At 34.2% G+C, this 22,227-nt stretch overlaps 1 protein-coding gene and 3 pseudogenes across 2 annotated transcripts; 1 reads left to right on the top strand and 3 right to left on the bottom strand.

The window, feature by feature from the left end:
* Window positions 1–6,170: 6,170 nt before the first annotated feature.
* On the top strand, window positions 6,171–6,929 carry LOC143547770 (uncharacterized). Its single transcript, XM_077039106.1, has one exon. It carries the CDS (start codon window positions 6,171–6,173, stop codon window positions 6,927–6,929), a length of 759 nt encoding a protein of 252 aa, XP_076895221.1.
* A 1,158-nt stretch (window positions 6,930–8,087) lies between these two features.
* LOC143547768 (LEAF RUST 10 DISEASE-RESISTANCE LOCUS RECEPTOR-LIKE PROTEIN KINASE-like 2.1) lies at window positions 8,088–12,596 on the bottom strand (annotated as a pseudogene).
* A 3,059-nt stretch (window positions 12,597–15,655) lies between these two features.
* LOC143547767 (LEAF RUST 10 DISEASE-RESISTANCE LOCUS RECEPTOR-LIKE PROTEIN KINASE-like 2.1 pseudogene) lies at window positions 15,656–18,960 on the bottom strand (annotated as a pseudogene). The gene is made up of 2 exons (XR_013137840.1): window positions 18,180–18,960; window positions 15,656–16,878 (listed from the first exon to the last, which is right to left on the bottom strand). The product of XR_013137840.1 is annotated as an LEAF RUST 10 DISEASE-RESISTANCE LOCUS RECEPTOR-LIKE PROTEIN KINASE-like 2.1 pseudogene (transcript).
* Window positions 18,961–19,576: 616 nt separating this feature from the next.
* On the bottom strand, window positions 19,577–21,106 carry LOC143547766 (uncharacterized; annotated as a pseudogene).
* Window positions 21,107–22,227: the final 1,121 nt, after the last annotated feature.

Genomic DNA, 22,227 nt, shown 5'->3' with positions numbered 1-22,227 from the left:
TTTGACATATTAAGACTTTGTTTCTTGGTACTAAAGTACCTATAATGTTACATCATAAGGGTCTTATAAATTAATTTTTAAGGACGTTTGTATGCATATCAAAATATTAAAGGTGGGCAAGCACATGTTAAAACATTGTAAAAGTGTCATAATATGTTTTTATTGTGACGCTTTTTGTGTTGTTAATGGATATTTTATGCGACCATAAAATTGGTTTCATAATCTTATTTGGGATATCAAGACGCTTTTTGAGTTCCAAGACTTATTACGACCCCTTTACATGAAACGCTTTTCTCGTTGGTCCTATTAAATGAAATGTCCTATAAAATAGATTTTTAGGACGCTTTTGTGCGTACTAAAAAGCCTTTTTTGTTGTAGTGTACTTGGATGGTTTATTTGTAGGTAGTCTGTGAGGATTGAGGACGTACGCATGATGAGTCGGGATTTTATGGTGTTGGTTTCTTTTATTGATTTTACTTTTTTTTTTGTTGAATGTTACAAGAGTTTATGTTGGATAATGCTATAACTTATCTATGTTTTGCTTTTTTGTTAATTATAATGAAGTTTTATTTCTTTCAATATTTAGATGTCTATAACCGTATAGTAAAATTGTGTGTCTGGACGTTTAAAAAATGGTTGTATAATATGATTTGTTAGGACTTCTATTTTTTTTTTCTTAAACGTTAGAACATTGTAAAAGTGTCATAATATGTTTTTTAAGACATTTAAGTTGTTCATAAATATATTATGCAACCATAAAATTTAGTTTCATAAAATTCCATCATCAAGGTCCTATAAATTAATTTTTAAGGACGCTTGTATGTGTATCAAAAGTTTACAATTAGGTAAGCTCATGTCAAAACATAGTAAAAATGTCCTAATATGTTAATATTGGGACGTTTTTTTGGTTGTTAATGGATATATTATGCGACCATAAAATTGGTTTCATAATTTTATGTGAGATATCAGGACGCTTTTTGAGTTCCGAGACTTATTACGACCCCTTTACATGAAACGCTTTTCTCGTTGGTCCTATTAAATGAATGGTCCTATAAAATAGCATTTTAGGACGCTTTTGTGCGTACTAAAAAGCCCTTTTTGTTGTAGTGTCTCTATATAATTATTATCATAAAATTCATTCTTTCCCAAGGATATATATAAAGATTTATGATTTGTTTATAAGCTTGTGAATTGTATTTGTACCTTTATTTCTCTTATTAATAATACACTAAATTTGATTTTGTGGTGATTTTAGTTTTCTTCTTTGCAAGTATAAAAATTACAACATATATCTTTCTATTTCGATGATTGTTTAATAAACCTCATGGTTTAAGTTAGAAAAATGTTTTAAGTTGGCAATTTACTTTATATGTTATTTTGTTTTACTAAAAACAACATTGTAATACCTCCTAATGAATGTAAAATTATTTGTTCTTATAAATATTACACTATCAATTTATTATTATTATTATTATCATCATCATCATCATCATCGTCATCATCATCAATGTCGTTATATATATTTATATACAATTTTCACGCGTATAACACACATGTTACTAGCCATTGAAAGATATTGAAATTGTTTATTATTGTTTGAGTCTTCGTCTCCAATTCTTCCAACGTTATAGAAAGACATTTTTTTAATATGTGACAACATTTTTTTTTCTAAAAATTATTTTTATACACATAAAATGTATAATAATATCGATATGAATGTTTTGTTTTAAAATAAATCAAACACTAAGGTTGCAAATTAAAATTATAATTAATAGTATATAAATATATCAAAAACTTATTATACAAGTCATAAATAAAACTAATTATATAATATAACTCAATTTACATATTATATGTAATATTTTTTTACTTTTATTATAACTTTCATCCGTGTGTAACACGAGATTTCATTATTAAACATGTTATTTGTGACATCCCAAAATTTTGATCTAAATTTGACAACTTAGGAAAGTTAAGAGATTAAAAATAATATCAAGACAAGTTATGAGAAAATATTAAATAAGGAATTATGAGAAAAATAAGGAAATAAAAATATTTCCTAAGTTAAAGTTTACTTACATGAAAGAAATTCCATCCCACATTAGAAGATGTAAGAAAGTGGAAGCATTCCACTAAGATATAAATAAGGAAGATGGAATCCATCCCACATGGAAAGTGGTAAAGAAATGGAAGCTCTTTATAAGGAAGTGATTTTCCAAAGTAATTTCTATGAATATCATGCACCAAGTGGTCCTAGAGGAGGGTGCGCAGCACCCGACGCGCTCGCGCTCAGGCTCGGGAGAGGACGATGGCGATGGCGATGGCGATGGCGAAGGGCGTTGGGCGCAATGTGGCGCTTTGATGGCGCACTTCGCACGCTCGCATCTCCGCGAGCCGCTTTAAGAGCCGCCTTAGTATTTTTGGACAACGAGAATTAGAGTAGAAATGACAAGCTATCAAAGATGAGGGACTAAAACTGAAAAATAATATCCAGGGACCCATCGCGCTACGCGATGAGTCCAAGAGGACGGCCATCGCGTACCGCGATGGGCCGTGATGACTCACGGACACGTGGCAGATGTGTCAGACCACCTGGCAAGACGTGTCAGGCCACGTGGCACGATCTCAGAAGTGTACCCGTCGCGCTACGCGACGGTGTTGGAGAAGGGGCCCATCGCGTACCGCGATGGGACCCGAAATCAGCTATCAAAGGGGAGGCCATTGGCTCATTCCATCACTCCTCCCACACACTCTCTCTAGAATCTCACTCTCTCTACCTCGGTTTGCGAGCCGAACACCGTTTTGCATGCCACCGACCCGACAATCATAACCTCGTAATCCGTGCCAAATACCGGCGTTGCCTCGAAGTGTGTGCCACCCAAATAACCCGACATTTTGTCTCGAAGTTCGTGCACGACCCGACGATATCTAAACATCGTCTCGATTTGCGTGCCAAGAAAGGTAGATCAAGAACGCCTCGATAAACGTGCATATAGAGTAGAAGTGCTGTCCGCATAAATTTAGGAATATCTAACTCTGAATACCGTGCGAGGTAAGGGTTTCTACCTAAGTTATTATATTATTATTATTAATGACTTAGACCATAAGTCGGAAGTATAGCCAAATCTTGATTATGATTAAGAGTTATATATATTTTCTTAAGCAAAGATTATAGTTAAAAATATAGTTTCTTCTTGACTAAAAAACATAAGTAATTATATACCAAGGGTATAATAAATAGTATTCCTTTATTATCAAGAAATATGATATTCAAATAATAATGTGTAGACGTTTGTTTTATAAACAAATGCTTTTTTATCAAGGTTAAAGCTATACGAAACGGACTAAAGGTCTGAAGCTAGATCGTTGATCTAGTTATTTATATAAATGTTATTCTCGTACTATAGGTCCGAGGTAACAAAACAAGAAGAAGGAAACAGAAAACAGGAATTAGTAACAGAAACTGATTATAAATAGAAAAGGTGAATACGCCCCAAACCTTTTTTATACTGAGTCTGACTGTTTAAAACTTTGTGTACAATAATAAGAAATGGACACTCTGATTAAGAGTATACATGTGTCTGGATCCAAACATGCATGGTGACTCGGCATTTCCCCGAGGCCATGCATATCATCAACATGCCTCTGAAGGTCTACGGGACTGTTTAGAGAAATGATATTGTGTATATAATTAATTGTACATGGTACTTAGGGTATTTTGATTCCAAAAATATAGTTGGGTGCCTAATGAGTAGTCACAAAGGTATTATTGTTGGTTTCACAAAGGTATTGAAAAGAAATTTTTGAGTCAGCGTTATTCACCAGCTTTGTGCTGACGTATTTTCCCCCATGTTACAGGGAAACAAGAAAGGTTAGACAAGCCAGACGAAATAGAAGATTGGAGTTATAGTCATTAGATGCTATCTGATGGCTCAGATATTTTATTTGAAAATATCATAAAAGAGTTATGTTTTATAAAGAAATGTATTTGAAATATCAAATGGGTATCTGAACCCGAGAGTTTAATAAGTTTTAAATATAATAATATTTTATTAAAGATTTCCGCTGAAATAAAACCCGCAACTCTGATGTATTTACAAAACCGAAACCAACTATTGGTCACACGCCTAGGCCCTAAGTCGGGGTGTGACATTATTATATTAATGGTATATTTAATTTGGATGATATTGGTTTTTTAAAGTTTCAGATGGTGAAGCAAAATGAGTTTCTTTTGTTAGAATATTTATAGAAGTTGATGGTGGTTTAATATGAAAGAACATGTTTAGGTCTTTTGTTGATTTTTTTGGGTGTTTTGGTGCACACTAACTTATTGTAATTTTAAACTTTTAATATCTAGACATTGTAAATGGTTAACGTTTTGGTCTGAAAGTTGAAGAAATTTTGTGTTGCTTAATTTGTTGTTTAAATTTATTATGTTTGTTGACATGTTTTTCCACCTGTGTGTAACACGGGTCTACACCCAAACTGGCCCGAAATCAAACGATTTTTACAAAAGAAAAATCGCAAGTCCGAAGACAGGCCAGATATATTGTGTAGGTTGTTCAAGATGAAGCTTGATTCGTTAATGAAAGACTTAAAGGATAGAGCTTTGCTTGGAAAGCTTCAAGCAGGTAATTGTGTGGTTTTAGTTCGTTATCATAATTTTTAAAATGTTAATATTCATTACCATTGTCAAAATTATGTTAGTATACCATATATCGTTAACATATATTATATTGGTATTCAATAACTTATATAATCTACTACTACTTGTCATGTGCAGTTGTTTACACAATTGAATTTTAGAAACGCGGATTGCCCCATGCACATATATGCCTGTTTTTGCATTCCGATCACAAAATTTATAATCCGGAGAATGTAGAAAAATTTATCTCAGCCAAAATTCCAGATAAGAATGAAGACCTGTAGTTTTATTCGCTTGTAAGCGACCACATGATGCATGGTCCTTGTGGTATTGCTAACCCTAAATGCTCTTGCATGGTCGATAACTCATGTTCTAAATAATTTCCAAAAAATTTCAGAATGAGACGTCAATTGATTATAATGGGTTTCCTGTTTATCGAAGAAGAGATTTGGGTAATGTTGTTGTGAAGTCTGCGGTCAATTTAGACAACAGACATGTTGTTCCATATAACAAGAAATTGTTAAAAAAAATATCAGGCCCATATCAATGTTGAATGGTGTAATCAAGAGGGTTCGATAAAGTATTTGTTTAAGTACATTAATAAAGGCCCGGATCGTGCTACTATATTACTTGTACAAGAAAAGGCTGACAATCAAGATGAAGTGGTAGACGAAGCTAAGGCGTTTTATAATTGCAGATATGCATGAAGAATTTTTTTCTTTTGACGTCCGTTATAGAGTTCCTTCTGTTACCCGGCTTCCGTTTCATTTACCTGGACAACAAACAGTTGTGTTCGTAGATGATGATGATGATGTGGAAGATGTTTTAAACAAGCCGACTGTTGGTTCTTCAAGATTCACTTTTTGGATGGAGTGTAATGAGAAATAAGGTCTTGCTCGAACTCTAACTTGCATTGAGTTTCCAAAAAAAAATGTTTGGAAACAAGATGAACGACATTGGGAACTACATAAACGAGGTTTCTCTATTGGTCGTGTTCATCATGTTCCTCCAGCTTTCAATGAAGCATACTATCTAAGAATTTTGTTAAACAAGGTTAGAGACCCTACGTGCTTTAAAGATATTCGTACTGTTGATGGTGAAGTGTGTGCTACTTATAGAGATGCTTGTTATAAAAGAGATCTTTTAGACGATGACAATGAGTATATAGAAGCTATTGAAGAAGCAAGTCATACTGCAAGTGGTTATTATTTACGAAGTTTATTTGCTACAATGTTAATCACCAATAGTTTATCTAGACCGGATGATGTATGGGAAAAGACTTGGCCGTATTTAATTGATGGCATTCTTTATAAACAACAAAATGAGCAAAATAATCCAGGTATCAAATAATTAGAATTTCTTATCTTTTTAAATACTTTAAGACATTACCAAATATGTTTAGTTAAAAACTCAGTTTTATTCTGTTGTGATTCGTTATAGATTTTGGTGCTTTTAGAGGCACAACTAAAGAAATTCGCGTTACTTCCTACTCCGAAATAATTATACTCTGCGTTATTTTCCTACAATGCCTTTCCCTGATGAGGATTCTATTGTTGCATCAACAAATCGTTTTATGAACGAGGAGCTAGCTTATGATACACAAGTCATGACTGATGAGTTTCAACGACTTTTTATTTCATTAACGGCTGAGCAACGAGATGTGTATAATGAAATGATGAAAGCAAATGATCCAAAGAAGGGGGTATTTTCTTTGTGTACAATTATGGAGGGACGGGGAAAACTTTTTATTTGGAAGACATTATCGGTTTCCATAAGATCTAAAGCTAAAATAGTTTTAAACGCTGCCTCCAACGGTATATCTTTGTTACTTGAGGGAGGTAGAACCGCTCACTTTAGATTTTTAATTCCTATAAATCTAACTGAGGATTCTACCTGTTCAATAACAAGGAATCCAGATATTTGCAACATAATGAGTAAAACGGATCTGATTATTTGGGACGAGGCTCATATGATACATAAACATGCTTTTGAAGCCTTGGATAGGACTTTAAAAGATGTTTTAAAAAGTGGTAACCGTAACACTTATGAACATCCATTTATGGGGAAAGTTATTGTTTTTGGAGGTGATTTTAGACAAATCCTACCAGTAGTACAAAACGGATCACGTAGTGACATTGTTAATGCTTCACTTAGTTCATCCCACATTTGGTCCAAATGCAAGGTTCTTAGGTTAACAAAAAACATGAGGTTAATGGTCGGATGTCAGGCATCAGATTGGGAAGAGACCAGTAGATTTTGCCGAATGGTTGTTGGAGCTTGGTGAAGGAAAACTTGGCGGTGACAATGACGGTAACGCCATTATAGATATACCAGATGATCTTTTGATTAGTGATTCATCCGATTATTATTGGAAAATTTTAATGATATTTCATCTTTTCAAGAGAGGGCCATACTTGCACCTTTAAATGAGGTTGTCCAAGACATTAATGACATATTTTTGTCTTTGTTTCCTGATAGTATAGAAAAGTCTGATGGTGTTGGTCCTGGTTTCTATCCAGCATTACACTAACCGAATTTTCTAAATGGTTTAAAGATGTCTGGTATGCCTAATCATATGGTTCTAAAAGTTGGTGTGCCAATAATATTACTAAGGAATATAGATCAGAAGAACGGTTTATGCAACGAAACTAGATTACAAGTAATTAACTTAGGGAGGCGTTTTATCGAAGTAAAGGTTATTTCAGGTACAAACATTGGGTTTCGCACTTATATAACTCGTAGTGGTCTAAATCCTTCAGATAAGAAACTGCCATTCAAATTGAAACGAAGACAGTTTCCTGTTGCGGTTTGTTTTGCAATGACCATTAATAAAAGTCAAGGCCAATCACTAGCAAGAGTTGGCATATACCTGCGAGAACCGGTTTTTACACATGGTCAACTATATATGACTTTATCACGAGTGAAGAGTAGAGACGGTGTTAAAATGCTTATATTAGACAAGGAAGATAAGTTACAAATAAAACTACAAATGTGGTTTATAAGGAACTATTTACTAATTTGTAATTGTAAAATGGATGTTATTTTAGTTGAATGTTATGTTTTTACATTATTTATATTTCACTTGATGCAAGAAAAAGTGTGGATATTATATTATTTATATTTTTCCACCCGTGGGCGCCACGGGTCAATAACCTAGTATGCTATATAGTTGTTAAAGATGTGTGGTGTCTTAATGAGTTAATGGTATGCATACTGTAAGTATATGTCAAATTAATGTGTGCATCAATAGTAAACTGTGTGTATCAACGTTGACTTTGACTATGTTTCTGTAATCTATAATCGTGATGCAAAAATTCGCAAACCTATGATGCATAATTATATGTCTACTTATACACATTGCAACTTTCTAGTAAAACACAAGCAATAACTTGACATGAGACTTACAATAATTATTTAGCAAAAGTAATATAACACACCAACAATAGGATCACGGGAAACATATCCTTATTCAGTTCTTGTCTTGCACCACAAATCTAGCAATACAAGTTAAAACAAAATCATAAGTCATACGAATTTTGCAGACCACTGCTCTCTTGCTCACTTTGTGATGTGCTATATATGATAACCGGTGCTTCAAAAGACGGTTTTTGTGGAACTTCCAACGCATCCGTGCTTCCCTCTAACATTTCAATAACTTCATTGATTGATGGTCTTTGTGTTGGATCGGTTTGTATGCACCACAAACCGACTATCGTCATTTTTCTACCGTATTCGTTTTCTTCAGCACTCGATATACCATCGAACACATATTCCTCCCTTCTCAAGACATTTGTAAATCCAGTAAGGAAAGTACGAATCACTTGTACTTTTAGAACCTACCCCAACATCCATATCTTTATTGGCTCCAATCATTTCTAGAATAAGCATCCCGTAACTATCAACATCCGATTTGTGGGACACACCTCCAATGCTTCTGTCGAATACTTCAGGGGCAATCTATCCAATGGTGCCCCTAGCCTCCAACATCGAAACAGTACTCTCGTCCTAGAGTACAACTTTGCAAGCCCGAAATCAGCTATCTTGGGACAAAATTTTTTATCAAGGAGAATGTTAGGTGGCTTTATGTCCAAGTGGAGGACACGAGGGTTGCATTCGCGATGCAAGTAGTCGAGACCGCGTGCTATTCCAAGTGCCACCTCATAGAGTTTCATTACTCCTAATTCTATGCTTGATTTTTGAGGATCGTGATCGTTGTGTATAAACTTCTCTAATGATCCATTAGGCATGAGCTCGTATATGAGAGTTCGTTTATGATTGTCGGAACAAAACCCTAATAGAGAAACAATGTTGATGTGAGAAACCTTGCCAATGCTCGCGACTTCGTTAATGAACTCTTTTCCAGTTGCTTTAGACGAGTTCAAAACTTTAACAGCCACAAGACGACCATTTGATAGTTTCCCTTGATATACAGTTCCAAACCCGCCTCCACCTAATCTAACTTGGAATGAGTTTGTCATTTTCTTGACATCGGCATAAGTGTACCTCTTGGTAGTTAGGGAGCCGTATTGCTTGATAAAGGCCTCAACACTCATATCATCCTCACATTTCAATTTTATTGCGGCTAGGTAGCCGATCATTGAGAACTTCGTGATGTAACATGTAATACATGTTAGGACAATTGAGAATAGAGGTGCTCCAACTCCAATAACTGTTATGATAATATATTTGAAGCTCGTATTACAATACTTAACATGCATTATATATTTTTAAGCTAAAGTTGATCAACCATTTAAAGATACAAAACTTACCGACTTTCAATATCTGGTTATTAATTATGCCACCTGCAATACCATTTACATAAGTATCATTTAAATATAAAGTCAAAGAAAAAAAAAAGTAAAAGATTAAAACGAAACTTGAAAAATCATCAAAACCTGAAAGTTAGGGTATGTTTGGGACCGAGTTTGAAAAATGCTTATTGGTTTTTTAAAAAAATCATTTTGAAAAGCTTTGATTTGGACTTTTAGAAAACTGTTTTTTAACCATTTCAAAAAAATAAAAAAAAGGATTTTTGTGATTGCAAAACACATTTTAACTTATTGGCTTTTTGAAAATATAAAAAACAATAAGCATTTTTCAAAATCAATCCCAAACATGTCAAGAAAATAATAAAAAAATAAAAAAAAAGCTAGTTAAGAAATAGATAACTAGCCATTTTATATTTTCAATAAGAATATTAGTAAAAAAGTCATTTTATAAGTTATCTTTCATAAAGTATATTGAAATGATTAAATGTGTACTATTTATAATCGTCGTTGAGTTTTAATCACATGGTTACTTTTATCAAAATAGGTAAACAAATGGATATGACGTTGACTTAACGTTAACGTATACACAAAGTAAAATGGAAGAAAATGACAATATTCAAAAACCTTAAAAGAACTAATGTAAAAAATAATAAAATAAAATATTACAGTTGCGTAAGTGACCAAATCCTAGTAACGAAAATAACAATTTACTTCTGGTACAATTTGCAAACTTTTTTGTTTTTACCTTATATGTATTTTTATAATATTTTTACCGATACATATATTATCCTGTATATAAAGGGAAATCGAATGCTACACAGTTTTGTGTGTGTATATTCAACCCGACTTAATTCGAAAGCTTGCAAAGTCAATCCCTGTAGTTGTTTATCTTCCGTATCCCCATTTTCTTTAACTTATTTGGGTATGAATAGGATTTAGACTAGAAACTAACAATAATCATAGTTATTGTGTTGGTAAGTCGTGCATTTCTGTCTTAGAGTTTTTAGTTATCATTATAATAATACACATTAAATTAAACTGGTTAAGTTAAAATATAAATGATGATAAAATTGAGAAGTGTGAAAAAGATTTGTGACAAAAAAAAACTCCGTAAAAATAAATTCAAAAAAAAATATCAAAAAATAATAACTTAAAATATAAATAAAAAACGAAAAAATCTAAAAAACTAAAATGTTTCCCCTATCATTTCCGTTCAAAAAAAGTAAAAAAAATACAAAATTTGACAAAGACACAATTCCGAAATGAAAGACACAATGACAAAAATAAACAAAAAAACACAATTATAACTAAAAAAAGACACAATAAATCAAAAAAATATAACACAATGTCGAACAAAATATAACACAAAGTTAAGTAATATAAAATAATAAAAAGAAAAAAAACAAAATATCATGAAAAAAAAGATCCTATCAATAACGAAAATAAACACAAAAAGCAATGATAAAAAAAAGACATAATGGTCTGTTTCACTCACCAATGTGTCTTTTTGGATAGAACAAGAAAGACGGTTGAAATATTTTTGTGTTTTAACTTTTTTCGTTTTTTATTAAATTTTGAATTATAAATTTTTTACTTGTTTGTGAATGGTGTTTTTGTGTGGATATAAATTCTTCTCATTCTTCTTATTTTTGTTTCCTTTTATAGAATAACTTGACCTTAAGTTAAATGGTATTAGTTTAAAATAATAATTAAACAAAAAACTCTGATAATTAATTGTTATATATTGAGTGTCTCTGTCTGACGAACCAAATCAAACAATATTGATACCGGTGTTAGTATTAATGGAACCAGTACCGTCATGTAAAACATGTTTCGAATATCTACCAGGCATATCACGATTTTATTTTTTTGGCTTTTCTTTAATTAATTAGTTGTTATACAGAATGTCGATGTCATACATACAACGTAACGAATCCAACTAATATCCACCCAGTCCCACGACATAGAATCGTCTAGTTATGTTGTGAACGGAGTCAAGACAAGATAACAATTAGAGACAAATCACTAAAGTTTGACCAAGTCATTATTAATTTCTTCAACTATTAATCAAGAAACATCTACGAGTAAACATCTACGAGTTTCTGACTATTAAGACTTATCAATCGATCATTTCTAAAGGAAAAATAATATGCATTTCACAAAAGTCTATCGATTTAAAAATCTAAGAAAGAGGTTTCGACATTTGTGTCATTAGTTTTAATTTTTTCTCCAAAACAATTACATGTTATATAGTTTTTCAAACATATCCTTAATCCTTTCATATTCACATTAATTATTTCCTTTTTAATTTACTCTTTAGAGTCAAATTATTTTACAATACCCTATTTTTTAAATGTCATATTATCTAAAACTATAAAATACAGTCTAAATTTAAATATACACGTTAATGCACAGTATTAATGTACAAAACATCGTTAAATTTTTTTTAAACGTAACAATAAAATATCAATCTAAGTCTAGAAGTCGTGATGAAACGTACCTTTGTTACACTGATTTGTCCCGTAGGAACAAAAACAAACCAACTCACTATAGTTTCGACCGCACCGCCCTTTCGACTCTTCACACTTCTGGAAATCTTCCGCAACCCACCATTTTAGCTCAAATCCCCTCCTCAAACCTCTCACATAATCTATCACCTTATTATTATGATCATAGACATACACCGCCTCAGGCAACACAGGCGTGACCACTTCCTCATCCCACGAATACACACTCCAATCAAACTTCTCCGTTTCCGAATCCATGATATTAACCGACGCCTTTCTTCCGTTACTAGAAACCAAACACGGTATTGCATTTTCAAAACTAGGGTATCCAGTACAGTTATAATGAAAACTTAGATTAACGTTAGACGTCGAGAAATTAAAAGGTAACGTTCCAAGATCAATCGCATGGCGCACTCTAGGACAATCATTTGGGACATGAATAATATTTGAAACATCATAGTCCACGAGAGAAACAATAGAAGTGTCGTAGTTTATGCCCCGGACATGATAAAGAGCGCCACCTAGATTAATGTTTGGAATATTCGTTCCGTTGATGGTGGAGCAGGTGATTCCGAAGCCTTTATAGCCGCAAAACTGGGAAGTTGATTCACTGTCAAGCCTCCAAAACGGGTAGCTAATGTTTATGTTACCGCAGTTGTATGAAGGGCAATTTGGGTAACACCATGGAAAAGATGATGGGAGAGAGAATAAGACATGGGGAAATTTGTTGTAGAATATTTGACATGGTACGTAATGTCGAAGATTGGAGATGTTGGAGGAGGAGAACCGGTGTAACAATAGAAGCAAAATTGATTTTGCATTTTTTGTTAATCATTAGATTTGACTATTTTCCTTTGAATGCTTAATTGCTTGAAACTATTGGATTAATAACGGTTGATTAAAAGTTGAAGGTTTCACTTACATAATTTTTATTTTCTCTCAAGAAGTTAGGTTTTTGGATTGTTTGCACAACTATATTCCTATTCCTGATCTTGATCTTGGCGGGTTCGCTAATAAGGACCCGCCTCCCCTAAAGCCCAAAATGCTTTATAGTAAAACCGTCCAAAGTTTGGGAGAAAAGTTTGGCCTGTCCTCTCGGCAAAGAGCGGTATTAGAATGTCTTCAGGCTCCTCATGCTCAAGACTTTTTTACTGTCACCCCCATCGAAGGGTTAGGCCAGCACATGTCAGCAGTGAAGTACCGAGTCATTCTTAAGTATCGTTTAATGATCCCCATGTTCCCAGTTGATGAGCCATGCCCGGTCTGCCATAAAGTTTGTTTAGATAATTTTGGTGAACATGCGGTACATTGCAAAGAACTCCCGGGGTTTAAATATAGATATGATTTGGTCAGGGATGTCCTTTGTGATGTGTTAAAACGTGCGGGAATCTCGGCAAAAAAAGAGACTCCTGTGAATTTCTTGTCGGATCCGCGTGAAGGAAGGTCCACTCTCCGACCAGTGGACATTATTGTGTTTGGATGGGTGGGGGAAGCATGCTTGTGTGGACCTTACTGGGTGTCCCCTCTCGTCGGGCTTAGGGACACCAGGTTTGTTGCTAGGCAAGCGGTGCTAAAGGCTGAAGCAGGAAAAATTACTAAGCACGATAAGGCGTGTGCTGAGAATCAACATGCCTTCATCTCTTTTGCTTTTGATACATTTGGGTCTCTCGCCCCCGATGCTGCTTCGTTTTTAAAAAGAGTTCAGCGGGTCGTGCACAGTAACTCAGCGACGCTGAAGAACGATAACTATGTCTTCAGTAGGATCGGGTTTGCCATTTAAAAGAGGTGGCGGCGTAGATTGTTACCCGCTTACCTGCCTCTCTGTTCTAACTGGATCCTTTTTTTATTATTAAAGATATATATATGTTTGATTCAATAATCAATTAAAAAGAGGGAAAATAATATCTGACTTGTCAAAATCACTATTTCGTTCATCACGGTCGGTTCTCTCCATAATTATCCACCCTAAATTTCATAGGCATATCAAATTAATAAACATTATCCCACTAGATTTCAACCATTTAGGTCACGTCATGTGTTAATAATACCGTTGAAACTGTTAGAACTAATTCCTCCCATGTAAAGTTTAAGGTTAGATTTGTCAAAGTGTTAAAGTATGTTTAGTTAGTAGTTGTCAATTATGTATTTTAGAAGGGTTAAAGTTGTAAAGTCATTTAGGGTTAAACCATCAATCGGTGTGATGAACCGAAGCGTCGTTTCCATCGTACCCCATCAACATGTATAAATACTTGACAATATCAATGGGAATTAATAACCTTTTGCAAATTCAATTGTTGTTATTCTCAATCTTCATCTCGATTTCTTATATTCATGGCAATAGAGTCACCCGGATGATTTTGATTATGTAAGTATAAGCATAAATAAAACATTATCTGATGCTGATTATTTAAGTTGAGAATCCACAACCGACGCCAATGGGACACTAAATGAATAGTCATTGAAGTTTAAGAGCCAAAATTACGACTTAGAAGTATAAAAAAGTGTTAACACTATAGCTTTTACATAATCCTGTCCAAAAATCTAACTAGAAAACTTCTAATGTGTTGGTTCAGGCCCACTTCACACACACAAACACACACTCAAACTCACGAATTTGTTTTAAGTGAATATGCAGAAGTAAAATGAAAGACTTCTCTATTAATAAAGTGGGGGTACATGAACAAATAATTCTACTACTATTTATAATAAACAAAGCAACAATTTACATGCTAAATATGACCACGTATTCCACTATTTCGGCAACAAACTTCAATGTTCACTTGTTCCCCAAGCTCACACGTTTACCTCCATGAGACCATTTCTACCGCTCACATCCCATAAAACTCGGTAAGTTATTTATTGACCCATTTAACTACCGAAACGTAACCCGCTGACCCATGAACAAACCCGATTAACACAACACAATGAAGCACTAAAATTAAAAATTTTAATGGCCGTGTTCAGGTCAACCATTTATTAAACGGTTTGGGTTTGATTGACTCGTTTAATAAACGAGTAATATTACCAAAACATGATTATTTTCGTATGTTGTTTAAAGATATCACAACATGCTATCTATGCAGTGATTGAGCACCGTAAGTAGGTTATTTATAAAACTGAATTACAACTTTTTGGACATTAGTTATTTGAAAACTTTGGATTATTTTGACCATGATATTGATAAGAGTCGATAGAGTCAAGATGGCGATAGAGACACTGATTTATTGGTTGACCAAGCTCATGGGTGGTAGCTGTGAAATTTCCACACTGTGTTATTCAAGAAACTTAAGCAAATTTATGGCAGTCTATGACAAAATCAACTAAATCTAGGAGTTGTAATAAACAAACCTTTGTCAGTGTTAAACTGATTTGTTCTGCCAGAACAAAAACACGTCAACACCCAAAATTAGGCCCCCCAAAATGTTATATATTCACTTTTATTAGAATTTAAACATATAGTTTTCATCAAACTTAATAATCTCAAATAACATAAATATACAAACTACTCCGTATAATATAAATTGTAACAAAACAAAGTTTCACAATTTGATTACAATATTACATACAATAAGAGCGTAGAGGTTAAGGGGTCACCTCTAGAACTAAACAGTAGTTGACGTATTGATTTGTAACAATGTATCAAAACTCATTATAATCCATCAAACTTATAAATTTTGATTGTACGTAGATTATAATGAGTTTTAATGCATATGTTTTTTATAAAAGATGGTAACGCGATTAACTCAATGCGTCAGCCATCGCAAGCTTGAAACATCATTGTAAAGCAAAAGAGCTAAATCATAATTCATAATCTCATATTAATTTTTAAGGCCACTACTCTCTTGCTCACTTTGTGAGGTGCTATATGTGTCAACCTCCGGTGCTTTATAAGAAGGAAAGGATGGTTTTTGTGGAACTTCCAATTCTCCTGTGTTCCCCTCTAACATTTCAATAACTTCATCAATCGACGGTCTTTGAGATGGAACTGTTTGTATGCACCACAAACCGACTATCGTCATTTTTCTAACATATTCGTTTTCTTCCACACTCGATACACCCTCAAATACAAATTCCTCATCCTCAAGACGATTGTAAATCCAGTAAGGAAAATATGAATCACTTGTACTCTTAGAACCAACCCCCTTTTTATTCCCGCCAACCATTTCCAGAATCAACATCCCATAACTATAAACATCAGATTTATGGGACACTCCTCCAATGTTTCTGTTGAAAACTTCAGGCGCAATATACCCGATGGTGCCTCTAGTCTCCAACATAGAAACGATACTCTCGTTCCTAGGGTACAACTTTGCAAGCCCGAAATCTGCTATCTTGGGACAAAACTGGTCATCAAGGAGAATGTTAGGAGGCTTTATGTCCAGATGGAGTATACGAGGATTGCACCCGCGATGCAAGTAGTCAAGACCCCGTGCTATTCCAAGTGCCACCTCATACAACTTCATCACTTCTAACCGTAAGTTTGAGCTATGTGTATCATGACTGGATATAAACTTCTCTAATGATCCATTCGGCATGAATTCGTATATGAGTGCCCTTTTATTCTTGTCTGAACAAAATCCTAGTAGAGAAACAATGTTAACATGAGAAATCCTACCAATGCTCGCAACTTCGTTAATGAACTCTTTTCCACTTGCTTTAGACGAGTTTAGAACTTTAACTGCCACAAGACGACCATCTGATAATTCCCCTTGATATACAGTTCCAAACCCGCCACCGCCTAATTTAACTTGGAATGAGTTGGTCATTTTCTTGACATTAGCATAACTGTACCTCTTGGTAATTAAGGATCCGTATTGCTTGATAAAGGCCTCAACACTTATATCATCCTCACTTTTATATTTGAATGTGGCTATGTAGTTGACGAGTGAGAACTTCATGATGTAGCATATTATCCATATCAACAAAAATGATAATAGAGGAGCTCCAACTCCAGCAACTGTTAAGATTAAAAGGTTTTAAGCTCAAATTGGAACACCTAAAAACATTCTATGTAGTTATTTAGATTATAATTGATCAACCAGACTTACCTAGTTTTAATATCCAATTACTTCCACGTCCTGCATTACAATTTAAACAACAGAGTTTATTAATCAAGAATATTACAAACGGTTTAATATAGACAACACGCGTTGCAATAACATGTGGTACACGAAGTTATATTGTGATATATAAATCATATCCTATTTGAAGTAACTGATCACTGATAGTAGAAAATATATACGCTATCAAGCTTAATTTACAGCATAGCTTTAATCATGTATTGAAACTCAAAAAATCATAGTTCCTAGATGATGTACAGACATAAATGGCTTGTGAGTGAGACAGTAAAAACAAGTTAGGGTTTTAGACCCATACTTAATTAAGGCATTCAAATAAAAAAAACATTATATATAGATATATTATAATGGGTAAAGTAAACTCGAAGTAATGTATTGGTGTGGTGGCATGCTTGGCTGTTACTAAAGTATATGCTATGAGTTCAAAACTCTGTAATAAGCAAAAAAAAATTTCTTAACAATTGTCATGAAAAGACCACAAAATTTTGTTTCGATTTAGGCCTCCACATTCGTTGTTGAGTCGGCCTTGTGTACAAATTCACTTCATTTCAGCTCAAATTTGGTTTAGCAACTTTAAACCATAAAACTTGAAAACAAAAATTAAAAAATTCTATGTAATTGAACTATTTCTCTATGGTTTGATGAAAGTATTACAATCATTTCTAATATATAAAATATATTTTAAAGTAGATACTCTGAAGTAACATATAAGTGCAAAATGCAACTATACATTAAAATGAATATTTATAACTTGTTTTAGATTTTGATGGACCCTCCCTCTTTTCGATAGTACAAAAGTAGGTACATAGATAAAATTGAAGGTTGACCAAGCTCCTGGGAGGTGGCTTTGAAACTTCTAACACTCAAGAAAAAGTTGCAACTCATCTGGAAGCCTGAATAGTTTATAAGGCAAGATGATACTTAAAGAACACAAATCTTGCAAGTCTATCAAATCATATGAGTCGTATAAACCAAACTTTTGCATCGGCATCTGACACAACACCATAGTGTCGCGTCAATCAATTTTAGTAAAGTCATACGAGCTGCATAGCAGCTCATATGACATGTATAAGTTATAAAGCCTGTATATACAATTTCACCATTCATTATTGTTTGTATGAGGTTATTTATACAACTCTTGTAAAATGTCAAGTAAATCTAGGACTCGTGTTGAACGTACCTTTGTTACACTGATTTGTCCCGTCCGAACAAAAACAAAACAACTTCATCGTATTGGAATTCCGACCACACCGCCCTTTAGACTCTTCACACTTCCGGCAATCTTCCACAGCCCACCAGTTTAGCTCAAATCCCCTCCTCAGCCCTCTCACGTAATCTATCCCCCCATTAGAATCAGAAACAGATATCGCCTCACGCAACACTGTCGTTACCACTTCCTCGTCGCACAAGTACACACTCCAATCGAAATTCTCCGTTTCTGAATTCAAGACATTAACCGACGCCTTACTTTCATTGTAATCCAAACACGGTATTGCTGCGTTCACAAAACTAGGATATCCGGTGCAATTATAATGAAAACTTAGATTAACGTTAGACGTCGAGAAATTAAAAGGTAAAGTTCCTAGATCAATCGCGTGGCGCACTCTAGGACAATCATTTGGGACATGAATAATATTTGAAACATCGTAGTCCACGAGAGAAACAATAGACGTGTTGTAGTTTATGTCCTGGACATGGTAAAGAGCGCCGCCAAGATTAATGTTTGGAATATTGGTTTCGTTGATGGCGGAGCAGTTGATTCCGAAGCCTTGGTAACCGCAAAACTGGGAAGTTGATTCACTGTCTAGCCTCCAAAACGGGTAGGTAATGTTTATGTTACCGCAGTTGTATGAAGGGCAATTTGGGTAACTTGAATCATTGAACTGGGCCGACACAGTCGAGATGACGATGAAGAGAAAGAGGAGAAGACATGGAATAATTTGTCGTAGAATTTTGGACATGGTAATGGAGATGTTGGAGAAGATGAACCAGTTCTTGCAACTTGTATATATATTGGTTACAAGTGCATTTATTGGCACTTGTTACATATAAAGAAATATTAACTTGGTCTTACTTGTGAAATTAATACTTAGACTATTTTTTCGTTGAATGCACAATTGCGTAAACATGTTCAATTATACTTCCAAATTATAAAATGAATCACACTTTATAGCATTCACAATCGTCCATAAATTTAGTGAGGGTTTTTTTATAATATAAAAAGTGATTTAGGGTGTTAGCTATGCATAGTGGAGGGGCTATAAATGGGGGCGAATTGTGACACGTGACGTCCAGTCAGCAAAGGGTTGAAATATGTTTTTTGGGTGTAATGGTGTATGGGCTACAATTTGTACCCACAGTATATTTTTTATTATTTTCTTTTATAATTAAACTAATTAAATAAAAACCAATTTATTTAAATAATTAAATAAAAATGTATTAAAATTAAAAAAATAAATACAAAAAAATACATAAAACTAAAAAAACACTCCAATAATAAAAATAAATTATAATAAAAAAACACACCACAACAAAATACATATAAAAATACAAATAAAAAAACTAATCTATTCGTCTTTATCCGTCTTCGTCCCCGTCCTCCTCGTCTTCGTCCTCCTTAACGGTACGATTATCCCACACATGTTGAACCAAATCCGCCTTCAGTTGGTTATGTATATCACTTGATGTGAGCTGGTGAATGTTATACGTTCGTTGGTCTTGGGTTGGTTCAGGGAACTGTTCTGGAACGCTTCCTGGTATATAGTGTTGACATATTGCATTTCCATCATCTTCTAAAATCATATGCAATATGATACACGTATACATGGCATCGCTAATTTTTGCCAACGTCCATACACGACATGGATTTTTCACATAATGCCAACGTTTTTTTAGAACCCCGAAACACCTCTCGATATCCTTTCTCGCGGACTCTTGCTTCTTCTTAAAATAATATCTTTTTTCTTCGATCGGGTCTTGAAACGTCTTGACAATGATCGAGTACTCAGGATATATCCCATCTCCCAAATAGTATCCGTGACGATAGAAGGTATCGTTGGCATAAAACGGTAAGACCGGTATGCTACGGCTGATGTAATACTCTAACACGGGTGACGCGTTGAGAACGTTTATGTCGTTGTTGGACCCGACTGAGCCAAAGTAGGCTGACCAAATCCAGAGGTCGTGTGAACAAATGGCTTGAAGACTAACCGTTGACACTCCATGGTCACCACGAGTGTATTGACCTCGCCATGAGGTTGGACAGTTGGCCCACTCCCAATGTATGCAATCTATACTCCCGATCATACCTGGAAAAGAATGTTTGCTTTCGTGTACATCGTATATGCGAGTCAGGTCGTTTGAAGTAGGAATCCTCAGATAACGACGAGAGTATAATTGTATTATTCCTATACAAATGAATTATTAAAAAATATTTATATTAAAAACAATAGTTAATACAAACAATTTAAATTTTACCGATGCAAAAATTCTCCAACGCATCTCTCGTTGTTTTCTCAGCCATCTTTAAATACTCGTCATTGATATCGGTCGTGTTGCCGTATGCGAGGATGAGTAGAGACGAAGTACACTTTTGGATGGCGGAGAATCCTAAATATCCTCTTGCGTCGGGTTTCTGTTGAAAATACTCATACTCCCGCTCCATATCTCCAACGATGCGCTAAAATAAACGCTTGGACATCCGAAAACGACGACGAAACATAGCGTCGTTATATGTAGGTGTGTCGTTGAAGTAGTCCTTCATCAAACGCTTGTTCGCTTGCTTACGATCCCGAAGGATATATGACCGTCTACGTGGTGCCGTAGACGGAGCAGAGCCGGACACCATGTTATTGGCGACGGCCCGAATCGCGTTCGTGACCTCTAAATGATCTTCCGCCACTAGTCGATGAATCTGATGAATTCTTCGACTTTCGTTGATTAATTGATCCCAAATCTCGGCAGAATTCGTGGAATCCGGGGAACTCATTGAGTTTGAAGAAGTATGAAATGATGAAAATGATTGGTATTTTTATGTTTAAGTTTGTATATGATATGGTGAAAATGGTTTAATTGGTTTGATATTTATATTAAGTTTTTAATTTAATTCTTTTTTTTATTTATCCGTTACCTAAAGGTAACATTATTATTATATTATTATTTTCATATTTAATCGGAGACAATAATACCCCGCCCCTGCCCCTTTTCGCCCACTTATCGCCGGGGGGGGGGGGGTGTTTGCGCACTATATCGCCCCAATTCGCCCAAGCCCAAGCCCCACTACATATTGCCTAAGTAAAAGAGAGACAAAATACATTGATTTTTCTTTATATTAGAAAAATTCATGTAGCACATTATAATTTTTTTAATATATTTTGAAAATGGTTGTGAATGAACGAGAGAGAAAAAGTAATAATAAATATATAAAAAATATTATTTTATTGAGAATGAGAGAAAATATATTATGTTTTAGTGTAATTTTAAATTTTAATATAGAGAAAGGGATGAGAATGCTCTTAGGACATGAACAAGATACAAGCCGTTTTACCCGCCATCGGTTGAGATTGGTTTCAAAAATCATCACAATTTAATTAGTTAAAATGTTTTAAAGTATCAAACTCAAACAAAATAAAAATATATAGTATTTTATCTTCTTAATATATACTTATAAAGTTTAATTACACGTATGTTTTGTGGTTTGTACTAATTTCATGTTTTGTCTCTAACTTTAATAAATTACAATCATGATCCCTGAAACTTTGATATGGGTAACACTCATGGTCCTTTGGACTCAAAAGGATTAAGATGAAGATGTTGGAGATGATGGGTGGGGTCTTGTGCATTTGATTTTACATTTTACTTATCTATATCTGTTCTATTATTAAGGGTAAGAAAAAGTAATCTCATATGCACTTAACTAAAAAATATATGATGTCATTGATTCAAAGGACCACAAGTGTTATCCGCATCAAAGTTTTAGGGATCATGATTGTAATTTATCAAAGTTAGGGATCAAACATGAAAACGGTGCAAACCACAGGGAACATTCGTGTAATTAACTCAATACATATATTAGCAAAGTTAGTAAGAAATAAATAAAATCTGAAAACAAAAATAGTAAATAAATATGTAAATAATAAGATTGTGAAAGAAACCATATATACTTGTTCGGTTGGCTAATCTGACTGGTAGCCTGCCAAATGAAGACAGTTCAAAAGCGCTCATTCGAA

This window comes from Bidens hawaiensis, unplaced genomic scaffold (assembly GCF_021521415.1).
Source record: "Bidens hawaiensis isolate Kalapana, Puna unplaced genomic scaffold, B.hawaiensis_p1.1 tig00014826_1, whole genome shotgun sequence".
NCBI classification, from domain to species: Eukaryota; Viridiplantae; Streptophyta; class Magnoliopsida; order Asterales; family Asteraceae; genus Bidens; species Bidens hawaiensis.
Note: the sequence above shows the minus strand (reverse complement) of the source record. Positions and strands in the feature narration are given on the sequence as shown.

What these genes read in the sequence shown, in the direction of transcription:
- LOC143547770 (XM_077039106.1), top strand. Translation starts at nt 6,171, where the DNA reads ATGCCTTTCCCTGATGAGGATTCTATTGTTGCATCAACAAATCGTTTT.